Source organism: Cydia pomonella, chromosome 26 (assembly GCF_033807575.1).
Source record: "Cydia pomonella isolate Wapato2018A chromosome 26, ilCydPomo1, whole genome shotgun sequence".
In the NCBI taxonomy this organism is placed as follows: domain Eukaryota; kingdom Metazoa; phylum Arthropoda; class Insecta; order Lepidoptera; family Tortricidae; genus Cydia; species Cydia pomonella.
The window spans coordinates 7,117,417-7,139,133 of record NC_084728.1 but is presented as its reverse complement, the minus strand read 5'-3'; the positions used below and the strand labels follow the sequence as shown (position 1 = coordinate 7,139,133).

At 35.8% G+C, this 21,717-nt stretch overlaps 1 protein-coding gene across 3 annotated transcripts in view; it reads right to left on the bottom strand.

The window, feature by feature from the left end:
• Positions 1-21,717, bottom strand: part of LOC133531899 (uncharacterized) — a 57,038-nt gene that overhangs the window by 10,239 nt on the left and 25,082 nt on the right. For all 3 annotated transcript variants that reach the window (XM_061870310.1, XM_061870311.1, XM_061870312.1), the window contains one exon: positions 20,815-20,843. In XM_061870310.1, the coding sequence (XP_061726294.1) occupies positions 20,815-20,843 (29 nt within the window). The remainder of the gene's footprint in view (positions 1-20,814; positions 20,844-21,717) is intronic.

Genomic DNA, 21,717 nt, shown 5'->3' with positions numbered 1-21,717 from the left:
ATTCACATTTCTAAATTGAGTTAATTAAATTTCATATAAAACGTATTTCAATTACAAATTCAAACAGTTTTCAGTTAAATTTACGGTAATTTTCTAACATAAGCGACAACCATTTTGTTCTAAACTCCGCCATTTTGAATTCGCTGTCAAACGTCATATTTCGCTAAGGTTAGTGAACTTGGGCAGTTGTTTATGCGAAATCGATGTCAAATCGGAGGCTCGAAACTTAGACAGTTAAAAGTTAGAGGGAAACAAACATACACGTATTGTACGGCGTCTTGGGTTAAGAGGAAGTAGGTATGTGTTATAAAATTAAATAATAAATCATTGAATGACATCATTTAGATGTCATAGATGTCAGTGTACCTACGTTCGAATTGGCATGTGAGAGTAACCTATAAGCACGTACTCCTTGAGTATGAATAATGGAAACTTGAACGCTGAATATTGTAATATTACTTACCATTGTATCGCATTTGTATAACATTACATAATTTACGTTTGTTCCATGTACATGTTATTGACGTTAAAAAATATTCAGCCTCATTTATTCAATTCAATATTTTTTTTACAAGTTTTTATTTAATTTGCAATGCATTCAAAACTGTGATATACCTATTGACAGAATTTTAACAATAAACTATAAGTAAATAAACTTAATACTAATGATAAAGACTACAAATAAACTTAAAGTAAATAATAAATGTCTTTCAAGTCGCTCCCTATGGGCAGTATGCCCAGAAGGCTGGCCGCATTGCCACGTTGGACTTGCAATGTACCTATGTATGTAACTATGTATGTTTGCATGGGTCAAACCTTCCAAGTTTGACCCACTTTCCGACTTTCAATGAAGCTGAAAATTTGCATACATATGTAAATCGCGTGACAATGCAATATTATGGTACCATTGAGCTGATCTGATGATGGAGACAGGAGGTGACCATTGGAACTTCTTGATAAAACAACGCAACCTAATTATGTTTGGGATTTTAGAATTGTCTTGATGAGTATTAGTTGCCTGTGGAAAGCAAAGTATCGTCTGTGATAAAAGCTTGAACCAAAAAATTTATTTTTCCCAAAAACTTACTAGGTATTCCAATAAATTATTCATGTTTTTGTCGAACTATTTTCAAATGGACTTTGGATTTGATATCATTCTATTATTTTTTAGATACTGACTGACTATCCAGAAATTTTCTTTTTTTCTCTTCTTTTTTTTGTCGATCAGAGCGTGTAGATTCTTATAGTGACATTGATGTAAATTTATATTGTAACTACTGATGTCCCGTCCTAAAATTTCCAAACTTTCCACATTGAAACATTTTGTAAATTTCTCATGTGTTCATATGGGGATCAAAACTTGTTTCCAAAATTAAAGTTTCCATAATTTCCTATGGAATTTTTCTGAACTTTCCGAAAACTTTCAACTTTTATGAAACTTTTCGCAATTGTAATATAATTTTGACGATCGTTCTGGCCTAGTGGGTAGTGACCCTGCCTATGAAGCTGATGGTCCCGGGTTTAAATCCTTGTCAGGGCATTTATTCGTGTGATGAGCATGGATATTTGTTCCTGAGTCATGAGTGTTTTCTATGTATTTAAGTATGTATAAATATTTATATATTATATATATCGTTGTCTAAGTACCCCAACACAAGCCTTATTGAGCTTAATGTAGGACTTCATCAATTTGTGTAATGATGTCCCATAATATTTATTTATTATATTTATTGTAAGTAGCTATGCCTCAGTTGTGATATATGTAAGTATACCCACTGTAACATTTAATTTATATCAATTTATATAGTCTTATCGAAAGCACAACCTCCCCTTAACCCAATTCAAATTATCCGCCCATTATTAACATGTGACGAACGTGTGGCACCAAATTAATTTCCGTCCCTTTTCCCCCCGCCGCGTTCGAGCGGGACGGCGAATGAAATACTAGATGAGATTAAACTGTGTTACCGGCGAAGGTGATTTGGAGTCAATAAAGCGGGTTGAAAGGTGAAGTAGAGAAGTAATATTTAAATTAACATTTATATATTTATATATTCGTATAAATTATGTATGTATTCATATCTTTGGTCTTTCCGGTACCTTGTTGTACATTTTGCTGCATTTGTCACACTCTTTTCACTCTCTCCTCTCATCTACTCAAAGGTTAACTGGAAGAGATCCCTCAAAGGGATAAATTCACCTTTGTACTTCTTACTAATTTTATGTTTGGTACTTTTAATATATATTTTTGTACAGCAAAGAGTTTACTACTACTATATTCGTAAGGGACATTTTAATAAGTATTAGATTTTGATACAATTGCGAAAAATAGGAAATTTGCAACGGGCGATAAATTAAAACAACCGAATTGATACTATTCGCACATGTATCGTACAACGTTTTACAGTACATCAATTTGAATTTTTAAGTTTAAAGGTCCCTTTCTTAGTTTTTCGGAAAGGGACCTTTAAGCCAGACGATTTGGTCGGGTCTTTCTACCTGCGAGACGATCTAGAAAGTTTAAAACTTTCTAGATCGTCTGGCTTATTTTTATTACGACTATTTATAAGTACTCGTAGATATTTTATTCCTACTTGTAAAAATAACAGACTGCCTCAAGAACCTTTATTTGAATTTTTCTAAAATTATTTTGCACGCGTCTGGCAAGGTTAAAGACCCGAACAAATCGTCTGGCTTATATTTTTGATGACTAGACAGATTTTGAATTTTGACTTGTAATAATTAGAAATTCCCTCAAGAACATTTTTTGGGCAAAAGAAAAATCTTTAAAAATCTAAGGATTGATTTAGCCCCGCTACCCCGCAGCCAGACTTGCAATGCTGAGTTAGGGCCTTCTTCTTCTCTGTCTTCTTCTGTGGTCACGTTGAAGCGCCCGCATCGGTAGTAGAGGCGGACACAGCTCCTCGAATGATCTCCCGCTGTCTCGCCCTTTTTAGGGTTCCGTAGCCAAATGGCAAAAAACGGAACCCTTATAGATTCGTCATGTCCGTCTGTCTGTCCGATTCTGTCACAGCCACTTTTTTCCGAAACTATAAAAGCTATACTGTTCAAACTTGGTAAGTAGATGTATTCTATGAACCGCATTATGATGTTTACACAAAAATAGAAAAAAACAATAAATTTTGGGGGTTCCCCATACTTAGAGCTGAAACTCAAAAAATCTTTTTTCATCAAACCCATACGTGTGGGGTATCTATGGATAGGTCTTTAAAAATGATATTGAGGTTTCTAATATCATTTTTTTCTAAACTGAATAGTTTGCGCGAGAGACACTTCCAAAGTGGTAAAAAGTGTGTCCCCCCCCCCCCCCGTAACTTCTAAAATAACAGAATGAAAAATGTAAAAAAAAATATGATATACATTACCAGGGGTCGGACAAAAAGTGCGCATGACGTCAAACCACTTATAGGATGATTTCAAATACATAGTATTTTTGATTTTCATAAACAATTATCACTTATCATTTATCAACCTCTTTATTAAACGATATCGCCACTTGAAATGAGTAAGTACGTTTTTGACTGACACATTGTCAATCAGATGAACAATAAATTGACTTCGTTACTGTTTAGCTATTGTATCTTCACGATTATATTTTGCTAAAATTTATATTTACTAATGTATAAGAAAATGCTCTAAAATGTCACGTCATCTTTACTCGAATATTGTGGCAATTTTCCGTTTTTGGAGGTAGGTGACAAACACGTATACTGCTAATCTTACCTACTGTTCCCACTTTTGACTATTAAACCTATTTATCTGAGGATCCCACAGACTTGTTCTAACTAATTTCAAATAATTATACCTTATGGTAACAAGTTTCGTGAAATTTATTTTATTCACTACATCACCCTACCACCTGTATTTTTAATTCCATGGAATTATTTACGTTTATTTTGTTACTTCATTAATACTACTTTGATACTACATGTCACACGGAAGTTTAAATACAAACTCAAACATCATCCTGTGTGTAAGATTACGTCATTTTTACGTCATCCGCACTTTTTGTCCGACCCCTGTACATTACCATGCAAACTTCCACCGAAAATTGGTTTGAACCAGATCTAGTAAATAGTTTTTTTTAATACGTCATAAATGGTACGGAACCCTACATGGGCGAGTCCGACTCGCACTTGGCCGCTTTTTTATACTACGTCGGTGGTAAACATGCATACGGCCCGCCTGATGGTAAGCAGTCTCCGTAGCCTACGTACGCCTGCAACTCCAGAGGAGTAACATGCGCGTTGCCGACCCTACCCCCCCCCCCCCCCCCTCGTTGAGCTCTGGCAACGTTACTCACTGGCAGGAACACAACACTGAGTAGCGTCTAGTGTTATTTGGCTGCGGTTTTCTGTAAGGTGGAGGTACTTCCCCAGTTGGGCTCTGCTCTAGATCTGGAATGACATCCGCTGTGCTGTGCCCAACCACACAAAGCGAGATGACATTCACAATGCCCATACACAGCACAGTGAGATACGCGGTGTCCAACTGCGGATTTTATTTGGTCAGTCCAGCGCATAGGTGACTTGTCACGCGATCTGGTTCCCTCCACTCTTCCTTGTACGACCAACCGTTCTATGGAGTCGTTATTTCGCCTAGAGACATGTCTAAAGTACTGCAGTATGCACGACTGTACTACGGCCGATAAACGCTGTGTGATGCTGAGCTCCTGGCGTATAGACACGTTAGTGCGGAAATCCGTCCTAGATATCCCAAGCAGGAGTTGGGAGAAGTTTCAGGCAAATTTTTAGCTTGCCTCAAGAACCTACTCCAAAATGTCTACCAGCTCTCGAACCATATGGTTGCATTCGTTTTTTATTTGCCATATTTTCGTTTACAAAATTAGATGGCTCCCGCTCATATGATTAAAATTATTGAGATTATCAGTCGTTTCAAACCTGACTTCTCTATTAAAATAAAAAAGTCATACTTTTCTCGATTTGGTTTCGATTTCGAGAAACAAGTTACCTGCACCAAATAAGGTCCATCGTTCATCATCCTTCTAGCGTTTGTCCCGTACTGTGACAGGGTCCGCTTTCCTACTTTTTTCCTTCCACTTCGCTCTATCCTGGACGTCGTTTTCCGATAACCCACAGGCGTTTAAATTTTTGGCGATGACATTGCGCCAACGCTGTCTTGATTTGCCCCTCCTGCTTGGGCCTGGTAAGGCAAAACTAAGGGCTTTGTTGCCTACGTATCATGGCGGCCTTCTTTTGACATGCCCAAACCACCTCAGCCGACTTTCTTGGAGCTTATCGGCGACGTCTCTCACTCCGAGGCTACCACGGATGTGTTCGTTTCGAACCCTATAAATCCTGGAGACGCCTGACATCCACCTCAGATCTTCATTTCTGCCACATGGATGGCTTGGACATATAGCTGGGTCACTGGTCATATTTCACTCCCCTAAGTAAGGACCGGTCTTATGATGGTATTGTACACGAGGCCTTTCATTTTTATCCGCATTTTACTGTCGCAGGTCACACCAGTCACCTCTCTCCACTTTAACCAGGCGGCCGCAATCCTGTGTTGAATGTTGATCTCCAGTAATCCGGAATCGTGCACAATGCTCCCAAGATATCGTTATTTTTTTTATATTTCTATTTAATATGAACTTGCTGTTGGCTATGGTAGTACTTATGGAGGATTTAATAACCGGAGTCGCCTTTAACAGCTTACCCCTCTGTCGAAAACCTCGGCCAATAGTCATATGTATTGTATGGACTGACGTTTATCTGACATGCCTATTTACGTTACGTACAAATAGCCATACATTTGACGTGCCCCTCCCCTACAAAATTAGGCAAACTGTTTTGTATAGAAAATTATAGACAAGGCGTGTCCAGTTGTTACATCCTCCAAGATGGTACTAGCGGATATGGACGCAAAATTTGAACCCATACATTTCAAAAGTATGAAATTTTGAAAGTTGTCAAGCTTAAGAACCGGGCCTTATTTGGTGCAGGTTATGTAACGAAATTTCAATTTCCTATGTTCGCGGTAGGCCGTCAGTGCAACGCCGCGCACCAAATTTTAAATTCAAGCACCCCTCGTATAATTACTCGGTATTTATTGAGCCTTCTCCTAATTGAGTTTGAGACGTTGTGTATTACCGCTACTAACTCGCAAAGATTTATAATGGCCTTAAATCGACGCTTGAATAGCATTTGGCTTAATTAAATTAAGCAGGTGCAAAAAAAATGTGAACTTTTTTCAAGTACGTATATAATAATTTTAAATATGATATTAATTATTATATTAGTGAACAGTGGAGTCTCTATAATAACTAATAATAAGTTTTAGAAGTTGACGCATTTTTACAAGCTTTTATTTAACTTGCCCTATTAGTAGGTATGATAGTGTGGGTTGAATCTTGGAAGCTAATTTTGATCCACTTTTCGATTTCCTATTGAGCTGAAATTTTGCATACAAAAGTATGTAAATCGTATGACAATGCATATTTATTTATTTATTAATTAAAAATATGTTTACACGACATTACAGAAATCTAATGCGTCATGCAACCAAGATCAAACATGTTAACAACAGCACATAATAAAAGAAGATACAATAACATTGTACACAAAATAAAACAATATTACATTACATTCGAAGGCCTGGAATTCATCACCTCACAGAACCTCAAGCATTCATTTCTCACACTCGCCATGATTATAATGACATGGAGTAGATCTGATTATGGGGATAGGACGTGGCCCTGGGAGCTCTGTGATAAAACAACGCAAACTAATTAGGTTTAGGGTTGTAAACGCTTGTGCATAAAACTAAATTTTGTCAAAAACTTATTTTAGTTTATTTAATAGATCATTCTCCTGATTGAGTTTGAGACATTGTTAAGCCGTTTGACAATGTTAAACGTGACAAGCTGCTAACTTGCTGCTTGCTTGCTGGTTTTACAACTCACGGATATTGATGATATGGACAAGAGATTGTTGCAGAATTTGTATTGGAACCAAACGGCCCATATAAAAGTAGGACAAGAAAACCACAATGACTTAAAAATACGTAAAGGAGTAATGCAAGGGTGTATGTTGTCTCCATCTCTTTTTAATATTTATTCGGAATTTTTATTTCAGGGAGCATTAGAAAACACAGACGTAGGAATTGAAAGTAACGTTATGATAATAAATATTTTAAGATATGCAGATGATATAGCAAATAACATTCATGAGCTGAATATCCTACTAAATTGATTAAATTCAAAATTTGAACTAAGTATATGGCTTGAAAATAAATATCTCTAAAACAAAGTATATGATAATATGCAAAAAACATGTAGATAGTGAACACCTAAGCATAAAAAGGAACACAGTGGAAAGAGTAAATAAGTACAAATACCTTGAATACTAACTCAACGAGAGATGGGACCCAGACATTGAGATACTTCAAGAATAGAAGTGGCCAGAAGTGCGTTTATGAAAATGAATAAACTATACATAAATAAAGACATAAGAATAAAATTCGGGTCGAGAACTTTAAAAACACCGTAAAAATACATGATATTTTGTATGGTTGCTCTTAATATTTTGATTACAGCAGCCAGACATCAGACTATCATTACGTACACAAAAGAGCTGGCGAGGCAAAAAGAGAAGGTCCAGGGTTCAAGTCTCGTTCGGGCACGGGACAATCTGCTATAGGCTACGAGCCAGTCATCTTTTTGTTATCAGAATAGTTTTTATTGTTTTTTTTTCTTTGTTTGTGCAAACTAACTGCAAGTTTCTGTTTGACCCAATGGTTGACTGGTAGAGAATGCCTTAAGGCATTAATTCCGCCATTTGTACAATTTTATATCGTGCAATAAAGTTTAAATGAATAAATAAATAAATACGTATATACATAGAAAACATCCATGACTAAGGAACAAATATTTGTGTTCATCTCACAAATAAATGCCCTTACCGGGATTCGAACCCGGGACCATCGGCTTCATAGTAATATATTTTACTAAGGTCCATTTTTGGGCCTCTCGATAACACTGATAAGCTTTGCTAACCTTCACTAGTTGGAGAGGTATTAAAAGAGAGCCATAATACCATGTCGTCAGCATACAATTCCTAAAACGTCACCTTCCTAACTCGTCCACATTACTATGTTGAACAAAGTCCCAGATCGTCTACATTCCTTTGTTGACCACAGCGCTAGCTCGTCATCATTATTGTGCCATCCATTATGTCAGCACTGTGGGCCATATAGGAATATGGACGAGAAAGCACTGTAGACCATATAAAAATTTAGACAAGTTAGGAAAGTGAGGATACAGGAATGTTGACGAATTAGAGCAGTGGATCATATGACAAGAATGACAAGTTAAGAAGGTGACAAAATAGGATTGTGGATACGCGTTATACTCGTGGACGGGTGCTGTTTGTGAAGACCGGTCTGTTCAAGCTTACACGGGCTACATGTTATAAGTATGTAACTTTACCGCGGCATTAACGTAAGTTACGTAAGATACTCAATTCGGTTCTTGTCTGTTTGTTAATTTCATGTCCTTTAATATTTATGTAAGAATTCATGTCTTGGAAACCATTTACATCTCTAAGGATATTTTAATGATATTTCTTTAATAAATTATATCTCATCTCTGACACTTAGAGACTTTTACATCTCTAAAGAATTTTAGTATTTGTTGTTTGTATTGTTTGTGTAATTCGACATTAAAAGACTGTATACATCTCTAATAATGTATCTAATATTTAATTGATTCCATATTTGTAATTGTATTTTCTTATTTTTATGATTGTAAAAAATTTACATGTAAAAGTGCCCCTGTGGCCTATTTGCTGAATAAATGTTTGTTTGTTTGAAGCGGTATTGAGCCCTTGATCGTACAATGCTTCAAACTCAATTAAGGTCAATTCTGGAAATGGACATGTTACGAAATTACGAATAGGGAAGTGATAATTTAGGAAGTAGTCAACTTCGGAATCTATAAAGTGTCAACTTAGGAAAAGGACGATGTTGGAGTGGACGAATTAGGAAGTAGACAAGTTTGGAAAGAGATAAATTAGTAAGTACCCAAAGTCGACCGGAGGGGGAAAACCGGTATATAAAATCTATAGCACGGAAGACCTTCACGGATAAGAAATCTCGTGTTTTCTTACACAGTCAGAAATTAAGAGCTTCAGTCCTTCAGTAAGTGTACGAACACAAGAGTATAAAGCGACGAACGCAAGAGTAAGAAGCCACTGTACTCGGTGGATGATTTCTTTCGGACCTCTGAGACGACCTGATTGCTTGCCCAAGCTCCAAGAAAATAGGAGGTATATTATATAACATTAAATAATATTAATTGTGAGATTGTTATTTATTTATATATGCTAGATCTAATAATAAAGTAGTTATATATTGCATGTTATAAAATAAGTTACTATTTATATTAGTCTTTTTATTGATTTAAAACAACATTATGTGGAATGCAAGAATAAAAAATAGTCGGTATAAATTGAATTAAAATAAATTAAAATTTTTGTTTGCCTCAAGATAATGATGTACCCTAGATAAGTAATAGATAAGTAATGTTTTAATTAGATAAATAATAATATGTGTAATCCCATTAGCTATAAAGTGTTGACATGTAAAATACTTATATTTTATCAATAAATATTTGATTGATTGACGAAAGAGCTTGTAGACGGTACTTTATACGTATGTACATATTTATTTTTTGTCAAGCTTTCCCGACGTCAGCTCTTAGCCTACAACATTATGATGAAGCCCGCGTCCACGACCTTTTATTTTGCCATTTGGTGCTTTCATAAATACTTGTTGATATTCGCGACTCGCCGTTTTTAGCTACCGGGAACGGAAAAACGAGAAAAGGCATGTTTCACGTTGTTAGCCTTTTTTTTTTCAAGGAAACTTGACTGGATTCTTGTGGCATAACTGTTGAAGGACGTGTATAGAATCTCAACTAAATGAAGTAATAGTGTTCGTTTTTGAACCAGTGATTCCCTCTTAGATTCTAACCCCCTTTTTCATAAACGTGTACTAAAGTTACGATGCTGCTAATCATCGTTTATCCCTTTCCATCATACCAATACGTCGGAAAGGGACAAACGATGATTAACGGCATCGTAACTTTAGTACACGTTTATGTTTTAGCCGTAACAGCATTTTTCAAATGCTCCATTCATTTATTAGGTAATATGATTTTTGCTAGTTTTTAACCCCCTCCCACCCCTATGTAAAAATAATAATACAGCAACACCCTCAGCTGTTTAGTATTTATTACGCTAGAAATTAAAGGAAAAAGGAATACACGTTTGGCTTGTTTTAATTAATATTAAAAAAAAAGGTCATTACACAAATTGACTAAGTCCCACAGTAAGCTTAATTAAGGCTTGTATTGCAGGTACTTAGACAACGATATATTATAACATATAAATACTTAAATAAATATAGAAAACAGCCGTAACTCAGGAATAAATATTCGTGTTCATCCAAATAAATGCCCTTACCAGGATTTGAACCCGGGACCATCGGCTTCATAGGCAAGGTCACTACCCAAGTACCCACTAGGCCAGACTGGTCGTCAAAAAATTTAATTATTAATGAAACAATTTTTAGGAACATTTATTTATTTTTTGGTACATTTGTTTTTTTGGTAAAAATCAACTTTTTTTATCATTCAACTTTTTTTTAATCGAACGGGTATTACCCCGAGATGGTCCCGTTGGCACCAAGTCGGGGTCTGATGATGGGATCTTGGAGAAATCGAGGGAACTCTTCAAATGTTATAGGTACATGTATGGCGCTTTTGGTAATTTTTGAAGTCGGTTTTATTTTTTGTTAATCAAAGTATAATCTTAATTTTGCGCATTTTTCTGATCATTAAAAAGATTTAATTTGTTACCCATTTCGTACCTTATCACAGTGACAAACAACATGAAAGTCGCTAGAAAGAGCCAGAAATCTCTTGACTGTACAGTCGCCTGTACACCAATCTGAACACGCCTCTATTGTCAAGGCGTTAAAGTGCGTGTTCAGATATTTTTGAGCACTTTGGCCGCTCAGATATATCATGCCAACTGTACGTACTAGTAGCCTTCAAGCTTACCAGACTATTTCAAAAATTTCATTTTTTCGCCTTACGGCGCAAAAAAATTGTGAGTTGACTACTCTTAAAAAAAAAAAGAGTACCAATTGTCTACTTGACAGTTTTTTGTAAATAATGTCAAACGATCTTGATTATCCTGAGGATCAAATGTCTATATAGGACTCATGGCATTTAAGCAACACAAAGGTCAGAAATGAGAGTTAAAGTCTGACGCTCGCACTCGACGATTGAAACGCCTCTAACAAAATGATAATGTGACGTCACATCATATAAGTCTGTCCTAAATGTATGGCAGATCAAGGAAATTGCCATTTTGACCCTGAAATATTGCGTTTAAGTGTATAGTTGTCATACAATTTATTTTTCAATAAAATGTAAGGAATCGAATGGTACCATTTTCTTCTCTATTTTTGAAAGACAATTTTTTTTATTTATTGATACTTCGTTATTTAAATTCCACTTTTTTATAATGGATGACTCATTTTCTATACATTTAACTAAATTTTGTTATAATATTCAACATGTGTCAAGTACCCAATTTGCCAAAGACAAAGAAAAATGCATCTCCAATGTCCCATTCTCAAATTCCCAATCGTGTAAGTCATAAATCTGGTTCTAATGGGGAGCCCCACAAATCACTTAAGGCGCGCGTCGCAAATAAATAAACCGGGACTAAGCTGGTATGATTTGTCGGAGGGGCCTTAATAACTACAGGTTGCCTTTTTTTGGGGAAAAAAATTTTATCGCGATTATGTTCTACTTTCGTAAAGAATGTGTTAAAAATTGTAAAAAATTAAAACATAGTTTACAGTACATATGGGGCTACTTTATAGCACTAGTGCGAGAAGTAGCATATTACGTTACTGTGTCGAACATTTAAAGGGCCATATGTACTGTAAAACGTTGTACGATACATGTGCGAATAGGTAATTCGCAACTCGTGTCGATTTAAAACACTCCCTTTGGTCGTGTTTTAATTTATCGCCACTCGTTTCGAATTTCCTATTTTTCGCACTTGTATCGTAATGTACTATAACAAGTTTGTTTTAACCCTTTTCCAGGCCGCACTAATCTACAAGGTTTTCCAAAAAAATCCAAATATATTCCAATTAATCAAGCTTGGTTGATTCATTTGAAGACAAGTAACATTTCCTGAAAGTGTAATCTAATATGAACCTGAAATCGGAATGCTAAAGTTGAAATTTTAATGGCGCGTATGTGGTCGGTGAATCGTACTATGCCTCGAAAAGGGTTAATAATTTTTATGGTTAATAGGGGATATTACGCGAAACTCTGCATAGAGGGCGCTACTACCATATTTTGAGGGTCTACCGCTAAACAGGAAAATCGAAATTTCGTTATACACGTTATGAAGAATTTTGCGTTTCCCGGTAGGCCCCATGTAATCAAAGCGCCTTACCGATATCCAGTATATAGAACATTTTCTATGCGAATAACCAATGAACGTGCCATTCGGTACCTACTACTATTTGATATAAGCACCTGTGCGGTACCTATTAGTATTTCATAGTTAATAAAATAAGATTATAAGTTTTAGTTTGTTGAGTTAATTAGTGTACTTATTGCTCTAACAAGAGTTCCATAATCAATATTAATACATTGACTTTAACATTAAACACAAGCGAGCCGAGTGGATATGACGTCCGGCTTTCAATCCGGAGGTCCCGGGTTCAAATCCTGGCTCGAACCAATGGGTTTTTCGGAACTTACGAGATACCATGTGATATTTACCACTAGCTTTTCGGTGAAGGAAAACATCGTGAGGAAACCTGCATACATCTGAGAAGAAATTCAAAGGTGTATGTGAAGTCCCCAATCCGCATTGGGCTAGCGTGGAGACTATAGCTCAAGCCCTCTCGCGCATGAGAGGAGGCCTGTTCCCAACAGTGGGAGGGATATAGGCTGAATAGACTTAGATTTAGATTTATTTATTTCATAATACATATTATGATCGTCAAAACAGATATACAAAAACATAATCAATAAAATATCAATTCAAAAATTAAATAATTACAGGATACTAGTATTTTAAACTTTGTGCATAACATTATTATTATATTAAACACAAAAGTCGACATTCAAACTATCGAAAAAGTCCGCTTTCCTCAACTTTTCCAAACAACCTGTACATATTTGCTTAAGACACCAATTGACTCCCTTCACCTTACAAAACAATATATTAATATTTATATTTTAAGAAGGGTTCCTTACATTATCTCTTACAATGTAACCTTTCAGAAATCGCAGCCAAAAACCGACACAATTTCAATAATAATAAAGTCCAATTTAAAAAAAGCCGTTTGGCAGACTTGGCCTTTTTGGCAAAGAATTTACAAGCAAATTTCGATCTTAAAGCTTAGTCAATAGGGGTTGTTTTAAAATTGAAGGGTTTTATAAGAAGACGATTTTGTCGCAGTTGTATTTGAATTATTTACTTTTAAATTATGGTTTCTTTGGAGAATTGAATAATCATATTTTATGAAAGAGGTAAGTGTCTTTTATGTAAGTTTCATAATTTATATTTTTTTCATCACACGTGCTTGTAAACGGTGTTATTGTATACCAGCATACTGAAATGTAATGAACTACTCATTGTGTTGTGTCAACGAGGGTATGGATCGTTAGGCTCACCTCTGAAGTTGCAGGCGGCCATAGGCTACAGAGACTGCTTACCATCAGGCGCGCCGTATGCTTGTTTTCCACCGACGTAGTATTAAAAAATATATTTAATAAGTTTTTGGCAAAAAAAATATTTTTGGTAAAAGCTTTTATCGCTGACTACTTTTTTTTTACAGGCAACTAATACTCCTCGAGACAATTCTAAAAACCCCAAACACAATTAAGTTGCGTTGTTTTATCACAGAGTTCCTATGGTCACCTCCTGTATCCATCATCAGATCAGCTTGATGGTACCATAATATTGCATTGTCACCCGACTTACATATGTACTTATGCAAATTTTCAGCTTCATCGGAAACCGGGAAGTGGGTCAAATTTAACTTGCAAGATTTGTCCCATACATACTAACAGGGCAAGTTAAATAAAAGCTTGTAAGAAAGATGTAATGAAACTAATTGCACACGCTTTATTTAAATAGCATGTTAAACTAATTTGTAACTACTGATTATAAATTATACTCTGGCAAGCCCACTTGTCAGTAGAAAAAGACAACACTTCGCGCCTTAATTTTTTAAATTTACCACCTTTACTCATGAAAATGGCCTGCCAAATACCATGCCACAGAGGCATAAACAATATAATTGACAGTGTTCTTTCTCCATTTCTCGTTTAATTTTAACAAAGCCGCAACCACTTCGACAATCAGCCGCTAAAGCTTAAAGTCCAGACTATCGCTTTACAGTTTAAAAAAAAAAAACTCTTTGTCACTCGGCGGTCCCCTTTAATTCATCAACAGACAAAGGGGAGGACAATATGGACAAAGATAGAAAATATACAGATATCCTGTGTACACAGTTGTGAAAACATAACTCTTAAATATGGACATGGTTTCATATTTCACAAATAATATTCGTTGAAGTTTTAAGTCAATTAAAGTTTTTGAGGACATAATAGATAAAGGGCTATTTTCATGTACGATGAGCGAATTCTCAAAAGTAGCAGTATCTTCTCTCTCTCTCTCTTTGTCTCTTTGTTATGGCTCCTCTACACGATGGCCCAGTGTAGGCCAGTCCAAGGACGGATTTATGCGTTAGAGGGAACAAGTGATATTGCTATCTCATTTTACCGCATAGCTTTGTCCCTTAGACTGGCCTACGCTGGGCCATCGTGTAGAGGAGCCATTATATTGAATAGGTAGTATGTAGGTTAAAAATGAGTTGTTAGATATTGGTACTTGTTTTTTGTCTGTTTATACATTTAATTTGTTGCTACATTATCGCATTGGGTTCAGCCTGTAATGATAATTGTATGAGTGAAAAAAAAAATAGTTCGTATGGAAAAAACAAAGTCGGTTATTGGCAGGCAAGAAGCACCCATTAAATTGAAGTGAAGCAAAACATTATTTTTCATTTCTCATGCTTGAGTCATGCTCTGAAGATGGGTCGTTCTTTTTAAAAAAAGCGTGCAGAAAATGATACGTCTAGAGCACTGTACTTTCTAAAAACTTTTTTTGTCTTTTTTACGACAAACTATTAAAATTTGACGTACAATTTCCATTGTGATAATTAACTAACCATTCCATAAATAACGATATTTTTACCTAAATTGTTACTTAAAAGTATGAGTTCCCCAGTTGGGCTCTGCTCTAGATCTGGAATGACATCCGCTGTGCTGTGCCCTACGACACAAAGCGAGATGACATTCACAGTACCCTCTTTTTTGACTTACATTTATTGTATTCTCTATTTGTTATGCACTTGCTTTGTGCAATAAAGTATTTTACTACAAAAAAAACGTGACATTTTCCATAGATTATTTAAGTTTCGATCAGCGGTTTCTACCAACGATTGCCATCTCGGCTAGGCCCTCAAAGAATTCTTGCGTGTAGATTACACAATCCTTTGCCACCAACGTTTATAAAACATCTTCCCTCAACCCCTTCGACGTGTATACACGTTGACGTATATATACGTCAGTGTTTATCCCGGGACGTCGCAATCCCTTGCTCGAGGGGCTGCTGCGTTACTAACGTTGTTACTGGATTAGGTGAGTATATAGTGAGTATTTTACTAGAGACGAACAAGCAAAAACAGCCTGCATAATATAAAGCTTTAATTTGCCAATTTGGTAAAAAATAAGATTAAATTGGCCTTTGAAACTGTCGTTTTAGTATCTGGAGGGTTTACTGTTAAAATAGAAATCGTTATCTGCCTTTCTATCGCTTGAATATGCAAGGTGAGTTTTTTTTTTGTGACATTTGTATTTTATTTTTATTCCGATTTTTGAAATGTGTTATTTTGACATTAAAGATATTGAATTGAATTGAATTGATGTGATGGAGCGGTAGATAATAGAATTTCAAAGTTCGCATTAGGACCTCAGTTCCCTGAGAGCCTCAAAGGACCATGCTGTGAGTTAGTTACGTAATGATTTTGAAACGTAGTGAAATTTCTGTACAAAGTAATAAATACTGTACATACTGCCTGCTGTGTAATAGATCAAAATCTGTAATGTGCCGTATTATATAGACGGTAACAAAATAACACATGAACACTGTCCTTTGTAAACCTGTATAACTGATCGTTTCTTAAAAACAATGATACTTTCATAATTTTTGTGTTTTTTCATAAATCTTGTTATTTTTACTCAGAATTAGCAGATATTAAGTTTTCTACGGAAAATTTCTAAACGGCTGGTTTTGTTTCAGATTTCTATTAACATAAACAGTTTTTTTTTTTTCAAAACAGTTACAATACTTTCGAAAAAAAATATTGATACGAAAAAAGTGCCAAAAATATGTATACACGACTTTATTGTCCATATATTAAGGTAGTGTATACATATTTTTGGCACATTTTTCGTATCGTATTTTCAGACGTGACTGTACTAAGTAATTAGGAATTTTAATACGCAGGTTAGGGTTAGTACGTCGAATGTGCTAATTTCTGAATTTGTATTGAATTTGAAACTGTCATAACTCATCAGTAGCATTGTGTGTGATATATTTAATTTTTCTGAATAAAACTGAAAAAAAAAACTAAAAAAAAAACGGAATTTTGCAAACTTCCCGAAAAAAAAATTCCGGATATTTCATCCCTACTCAGAATCACGAGCTCTTTCGATCCTAATGGAATGAAAAAATATCCCAGTTTTTTTCCAATTGTGTTACCATTTCCCCTATATACATTGTATGACGGTAACAAAAAGGAAAATTTGAAATTTGTATATTAATTTGGGGGCACTTTTTTCTCCTATAATGATGAAAGGGGCTGGCGATCCTGGCTACAAATAACACAAATGTGACCAAAAGGTCACATAAAAAAGAAACGCTTAACTACACTGTTTACTAGTAAAATCAGTCATGTTTTTATTTATTCTATTTTAGACTATTTAACTTTCTTTGCTGAACGCGACACCGTGGTACCGCAGCGAACGACAGATTGATAAAAATTACTCCCAAAACATTAAAGTCTGTAAACATAGCACGCTGTATAAGGCCCGGAGGGAGCTATACGTCTGTATCGAACTTTTATATAGCCACATAAAACATAGTTTACAAGTGGAGAGTTATTATGTAACTTATGCGACAACGAAAAACATACGAGTATTTTGAGAATCGAAGAAAAAGCTATGATAGATGGACAGACATCGAAGTGATCAGTGCTAGGTGAAACGCCACTGTCACTGTCGCACTAATGACTTGAATGAGTTGACGACCACCGGTCTAGCCTAGTGGGTAGTGACCCTGCTTATGAAGCCGATGGTCCCGGGTTCAAATCCTGGTAAGGGCATTTACTCGTGTGATGAGCATGGATATGATATAATATTTAAAAAAAAATGATTACGCTACTCTACGCGATTGGCATGTTGGCTAAGCACCCTGACTAGGTAGCGCAGCCAAGATGCCAATCGTTTACGCTCCGTAGCAAACGAAATGCAACTGTCACTGTCGCACTAATATGGAAGAGTGATAGAGAGACACAAACTGTCGTAGCGCAAACGATTGTCACCTTGGCTAGGCACCCTGTTGATTACTTCGCAGCTAAGCGGTGAATATGTATTGCTAACTTAAGAAGAAAGGGGACAAAGTCAAGTGACCACGTTTCCGTACAAACGTAAGACCCCCCCCCCCCCCCTTCCTTCCTTCCCTTTTTAACCCTATTAGGGGATAATTTTTCAAAAAAGCTTAATTACTTTTTCGTATTGTATGAATATGTCTTATTACGAAGTTTCAAATTCCTAACTTAATAAACAGCTTGATCCCCGTACAAAATTTCATTCCCTTTTTAACCTCTTTAGGGGATGAATTTCCAAAAACGCTGAAATTACTTTTCCTCTATTTTAATATAATACCTTTTCACGAAGTTTCAAGTTCCTAGCTTAAAATAAAACTTGAACACCATACAAACATTCAATCCCTTTAAAACCCCCTTAGGGGTTGCTTTTTTTTTAATGCAGCCTTGTGTGCAAATTTCAACTTTCTTGATTTCATAATCATAATCATAAATCATTTATTTCGAGGTAAAACTTAATTTACATACAGAAGTATATATATTATAAAAAAAAAGATTAAAACATGGGCTCGCCTCAGCATAATGCTGACCTGAAGGTCAGCGCTGATCTTCCGGCGAGACCATTTGGCCACGATTGCAACTGTACGACACGGCCTCGTAAAACTGAACGCATCCACTTGCGACAGCTACTAGCGCCATCTACGTGTATGACAGATTTGTAGTTTCGGCTCAGCATTGATGAATCAGTCAGTCAGGACCACCAGGACACACCAAGCACCACCACCACCAGGCCCCTGTTTCACCAACCTGACAAGTGCGACATATGTCACAACTTTTTTATAAACTTGTCACCTGTCGCTTGACATATGTCGAATTGTCGGCCGACATGTCGCCGACACTTGTCAGTTTAGAAAAATAGGGGCCTGGAGCAAGTGCTAATAGCAACGTTTATCTATGTATATTTGTATCAATATGTATTCAAAACGTGCATTTCATTAATTTCAGTGATTGTACACTTTTGTTTGTGTTTGTCATTCATTCACCGTTACTTCTGTTTTATTCATTTCCTCAAAGGTTAACTGGAAGAGATCCCATACAGATATAAGTTCGCCTTTGTTGTATTTAATTTACTCTGTAACTGTGTTTTTCGTGTTTTTATTTCTATGTACAATAAAGTATATACATAAATACATACGTTTTGTGGCTAATGTATGAACTTGAAATAAACAATGTTCATTAATTATAGAGAAACTATTTTTTTTTTAATATATTACCTGCGTACTCCATACTTAAAAAAAACATGACATATGATGTCATTGTCTTTCAAATGGCCATCGCACAATAAAACCATCACACAGGTGTTTTTTATATGATTCTCGAAGTAAACTTAAATTTTCTTCTATATGGTAGGTGTCAAAACTTCTTTGGCTTTTTGAAAAAGTCCACTTTAATTTACTAAAAGATTATTCCACTTCCTCTCATGTAGTGGGTGGATAGCGTAATTATATGAAAAATGATTAACCTAGAAGGGGTAACTACTTATCGATAACAGGATTGTCGATGTTTTTATTTTGTCAAGCACTTACAGTGTTCGTGCTGAGAAAATCTTTAGGTCTAAAGATACTCATACACACTAGGGTACGCCTATGCAGTAATGCCAACTGCACCGGTAAAAAGGACCGTATGTGGCATTCGACTGTGCAGCTGCCTAACAGTAACTAGGGTTGAAAATTCTCGATAAAATCTAATGTTCGTTTCGTTTACTTTCCGTAATTTTCAGTTTTTTTGGGAATGTACGAAACACACTACTAAGCAGGTGTAGCTACCTAAACTGTGGATTAAATATGAATGGGAAAATAACAAATTCTTTTCAAAGTGTGTTTTTTTCCGATTTTTTCGTTTTTATCGGAAAAATATAGACACTAAGTAACATTGTTTTTTTCCGAAAAAAACGTTTTTATAGGAATAGGGTTGAAATAACACGGAATTTTTCCGGGTTATTTCAACCCTATTCCTAACCAACTTTATTTAAGCAGTTGAACTATATAGACAAAACTGCGCAGGCATACCCTAGTGTGTATAGCCAGCCTAAGTGACCAATGTGTAAACAGGTCCCAATGTGTGTGGGCCGCACACTTATCTGCAGCCACACTTTATGCATTTTTGTTTCCAATATGTTGGTATACGAAAAAGCGGCCAAGTGCGAGTCGGACTCGCCCATGAAGGGTTCCGTACCATTTATGACTTATTAAAAAAACTACTTACTAGATCTGGTTCAAACCAATTTTCGGTGGAAGTTTGCATGGTAATGTATATCATATATTTTTTTTAGATTTTTCATTCTGTTATTTTAGAAGTTACAGGGGGGGGGGACACATTTTTTCACTTTGGAAGTGTCTCTCGCACAAACTATTCAGTTTAGAAAAAAATGATATTAGAAACCTAAATATCATTTTTGAAGACCTATCCCTAGATACCCCACACGTATGGGTTTGATAATTTTTTTTTTTTTAATTTTTATGACGTATTAAAAAAAACTACTTACTAGATCTCGTTCGAACCAATTTTCGGTGGAAGTTTGCATGGCAATGTATATCATTTTTTTATTATTATTTTTCATTCTGTTATTTTAGAAGTTACGGGGGGGGGACACACTTTTTACCACTTTGGAAGTGTCTCTCGCGCAAACTATTCAGTTTAGAAAAAAATGATATTAGAAACCTCAATATCATTTTTAAAGACCTATCCATAGATACCCCACACGTATGGGTTTGATGAAAAAGATTTTTTGAGTTTCAGTTCTAAGTACGGGGAACCCCCAAAATTTATTGTTTTTTTTTTCTATTTTTATGTAAACATCATAATGCGGTTCATAAAATATCTACTTACCAAGTTTGAACAGTATAGCTTTTATAGTTTCGGAAAAAAGTGGCTGTGACAGAATCGGACAGACAGACGGACATGACGAATCTATAAGGGTTCCGTTTTTTGCCATTTGGCTACGGAACCCTAAAAATGATAATTTTAACTTAGGTAACAATAAATAACACTTACCCCACTGTGTAAGTTGCTTTGTCTGGTATCTGAAAAAAGAAAGAGAAAATTAAACAGTGACAGTAGAAAATTTACGTAGTTAACGGACCCGGGTATGTAATTAAACTACATCCAAATAAAAACCGGCTAAGAGCATGTCGGGCCACGCTCAGTGTAGGGTTCCGTAGTTACTCTTCCGTCACAATAAGCTAAACTGTAGCTTAAAGTATAGTAAATTGTTAACCAAGGGATGAAACGGTACCTTTCACGCGAGTTAAACAAATAGGCAAATTTGCATAAAGTAAGTTTTTTTACTATGAAGGGGAAACTTTTTGCGATAACTCAAAAACAGCTAAACTGATCATGTCCGCTATAGTTTTCATTTAATGTCTTTCTTAAGCTCTACTTCCACGATTTTTTTCATATTTTTTGGACCTACGGTTCAAAAGTTAGAGGGGGGGGACACATTTTATTTTTCTTTCGGAGCGATTATCTCCGAATATATACACTTTATCAAAAATTTTTTGTTGAAGACCCATATTAGTTTTGAACGACCTTTCCAACGATACCCCACACTGTAGGGTTGAAGCAAAAAAAAACTTCACCCCCACTTTACGTGTAGGGGAGGTACCCTCAAAAAAATTAAATTTTTAGATTTTATTGTACGACTTTGTCAGCTTTATTGATTTATATATCCATGCCGAATTTCAGCTTTCTAGCACTAACGACCACGGAGCAAAGCCTCGGACAGACAGACAGACATGGCGAAACTATAAGGGTTCCTAGTTGACTACGGAACCCTAAAAAGAGGTATGTGCACAAAGAATGCCATCTCGCTTTGTGTGGTAGGCCACAGCACAGCGAATGTCATTCCAGATCTAGAGCAGAGCCCAACTGGGGAAGTACCTCCTTACAGAAAACCGC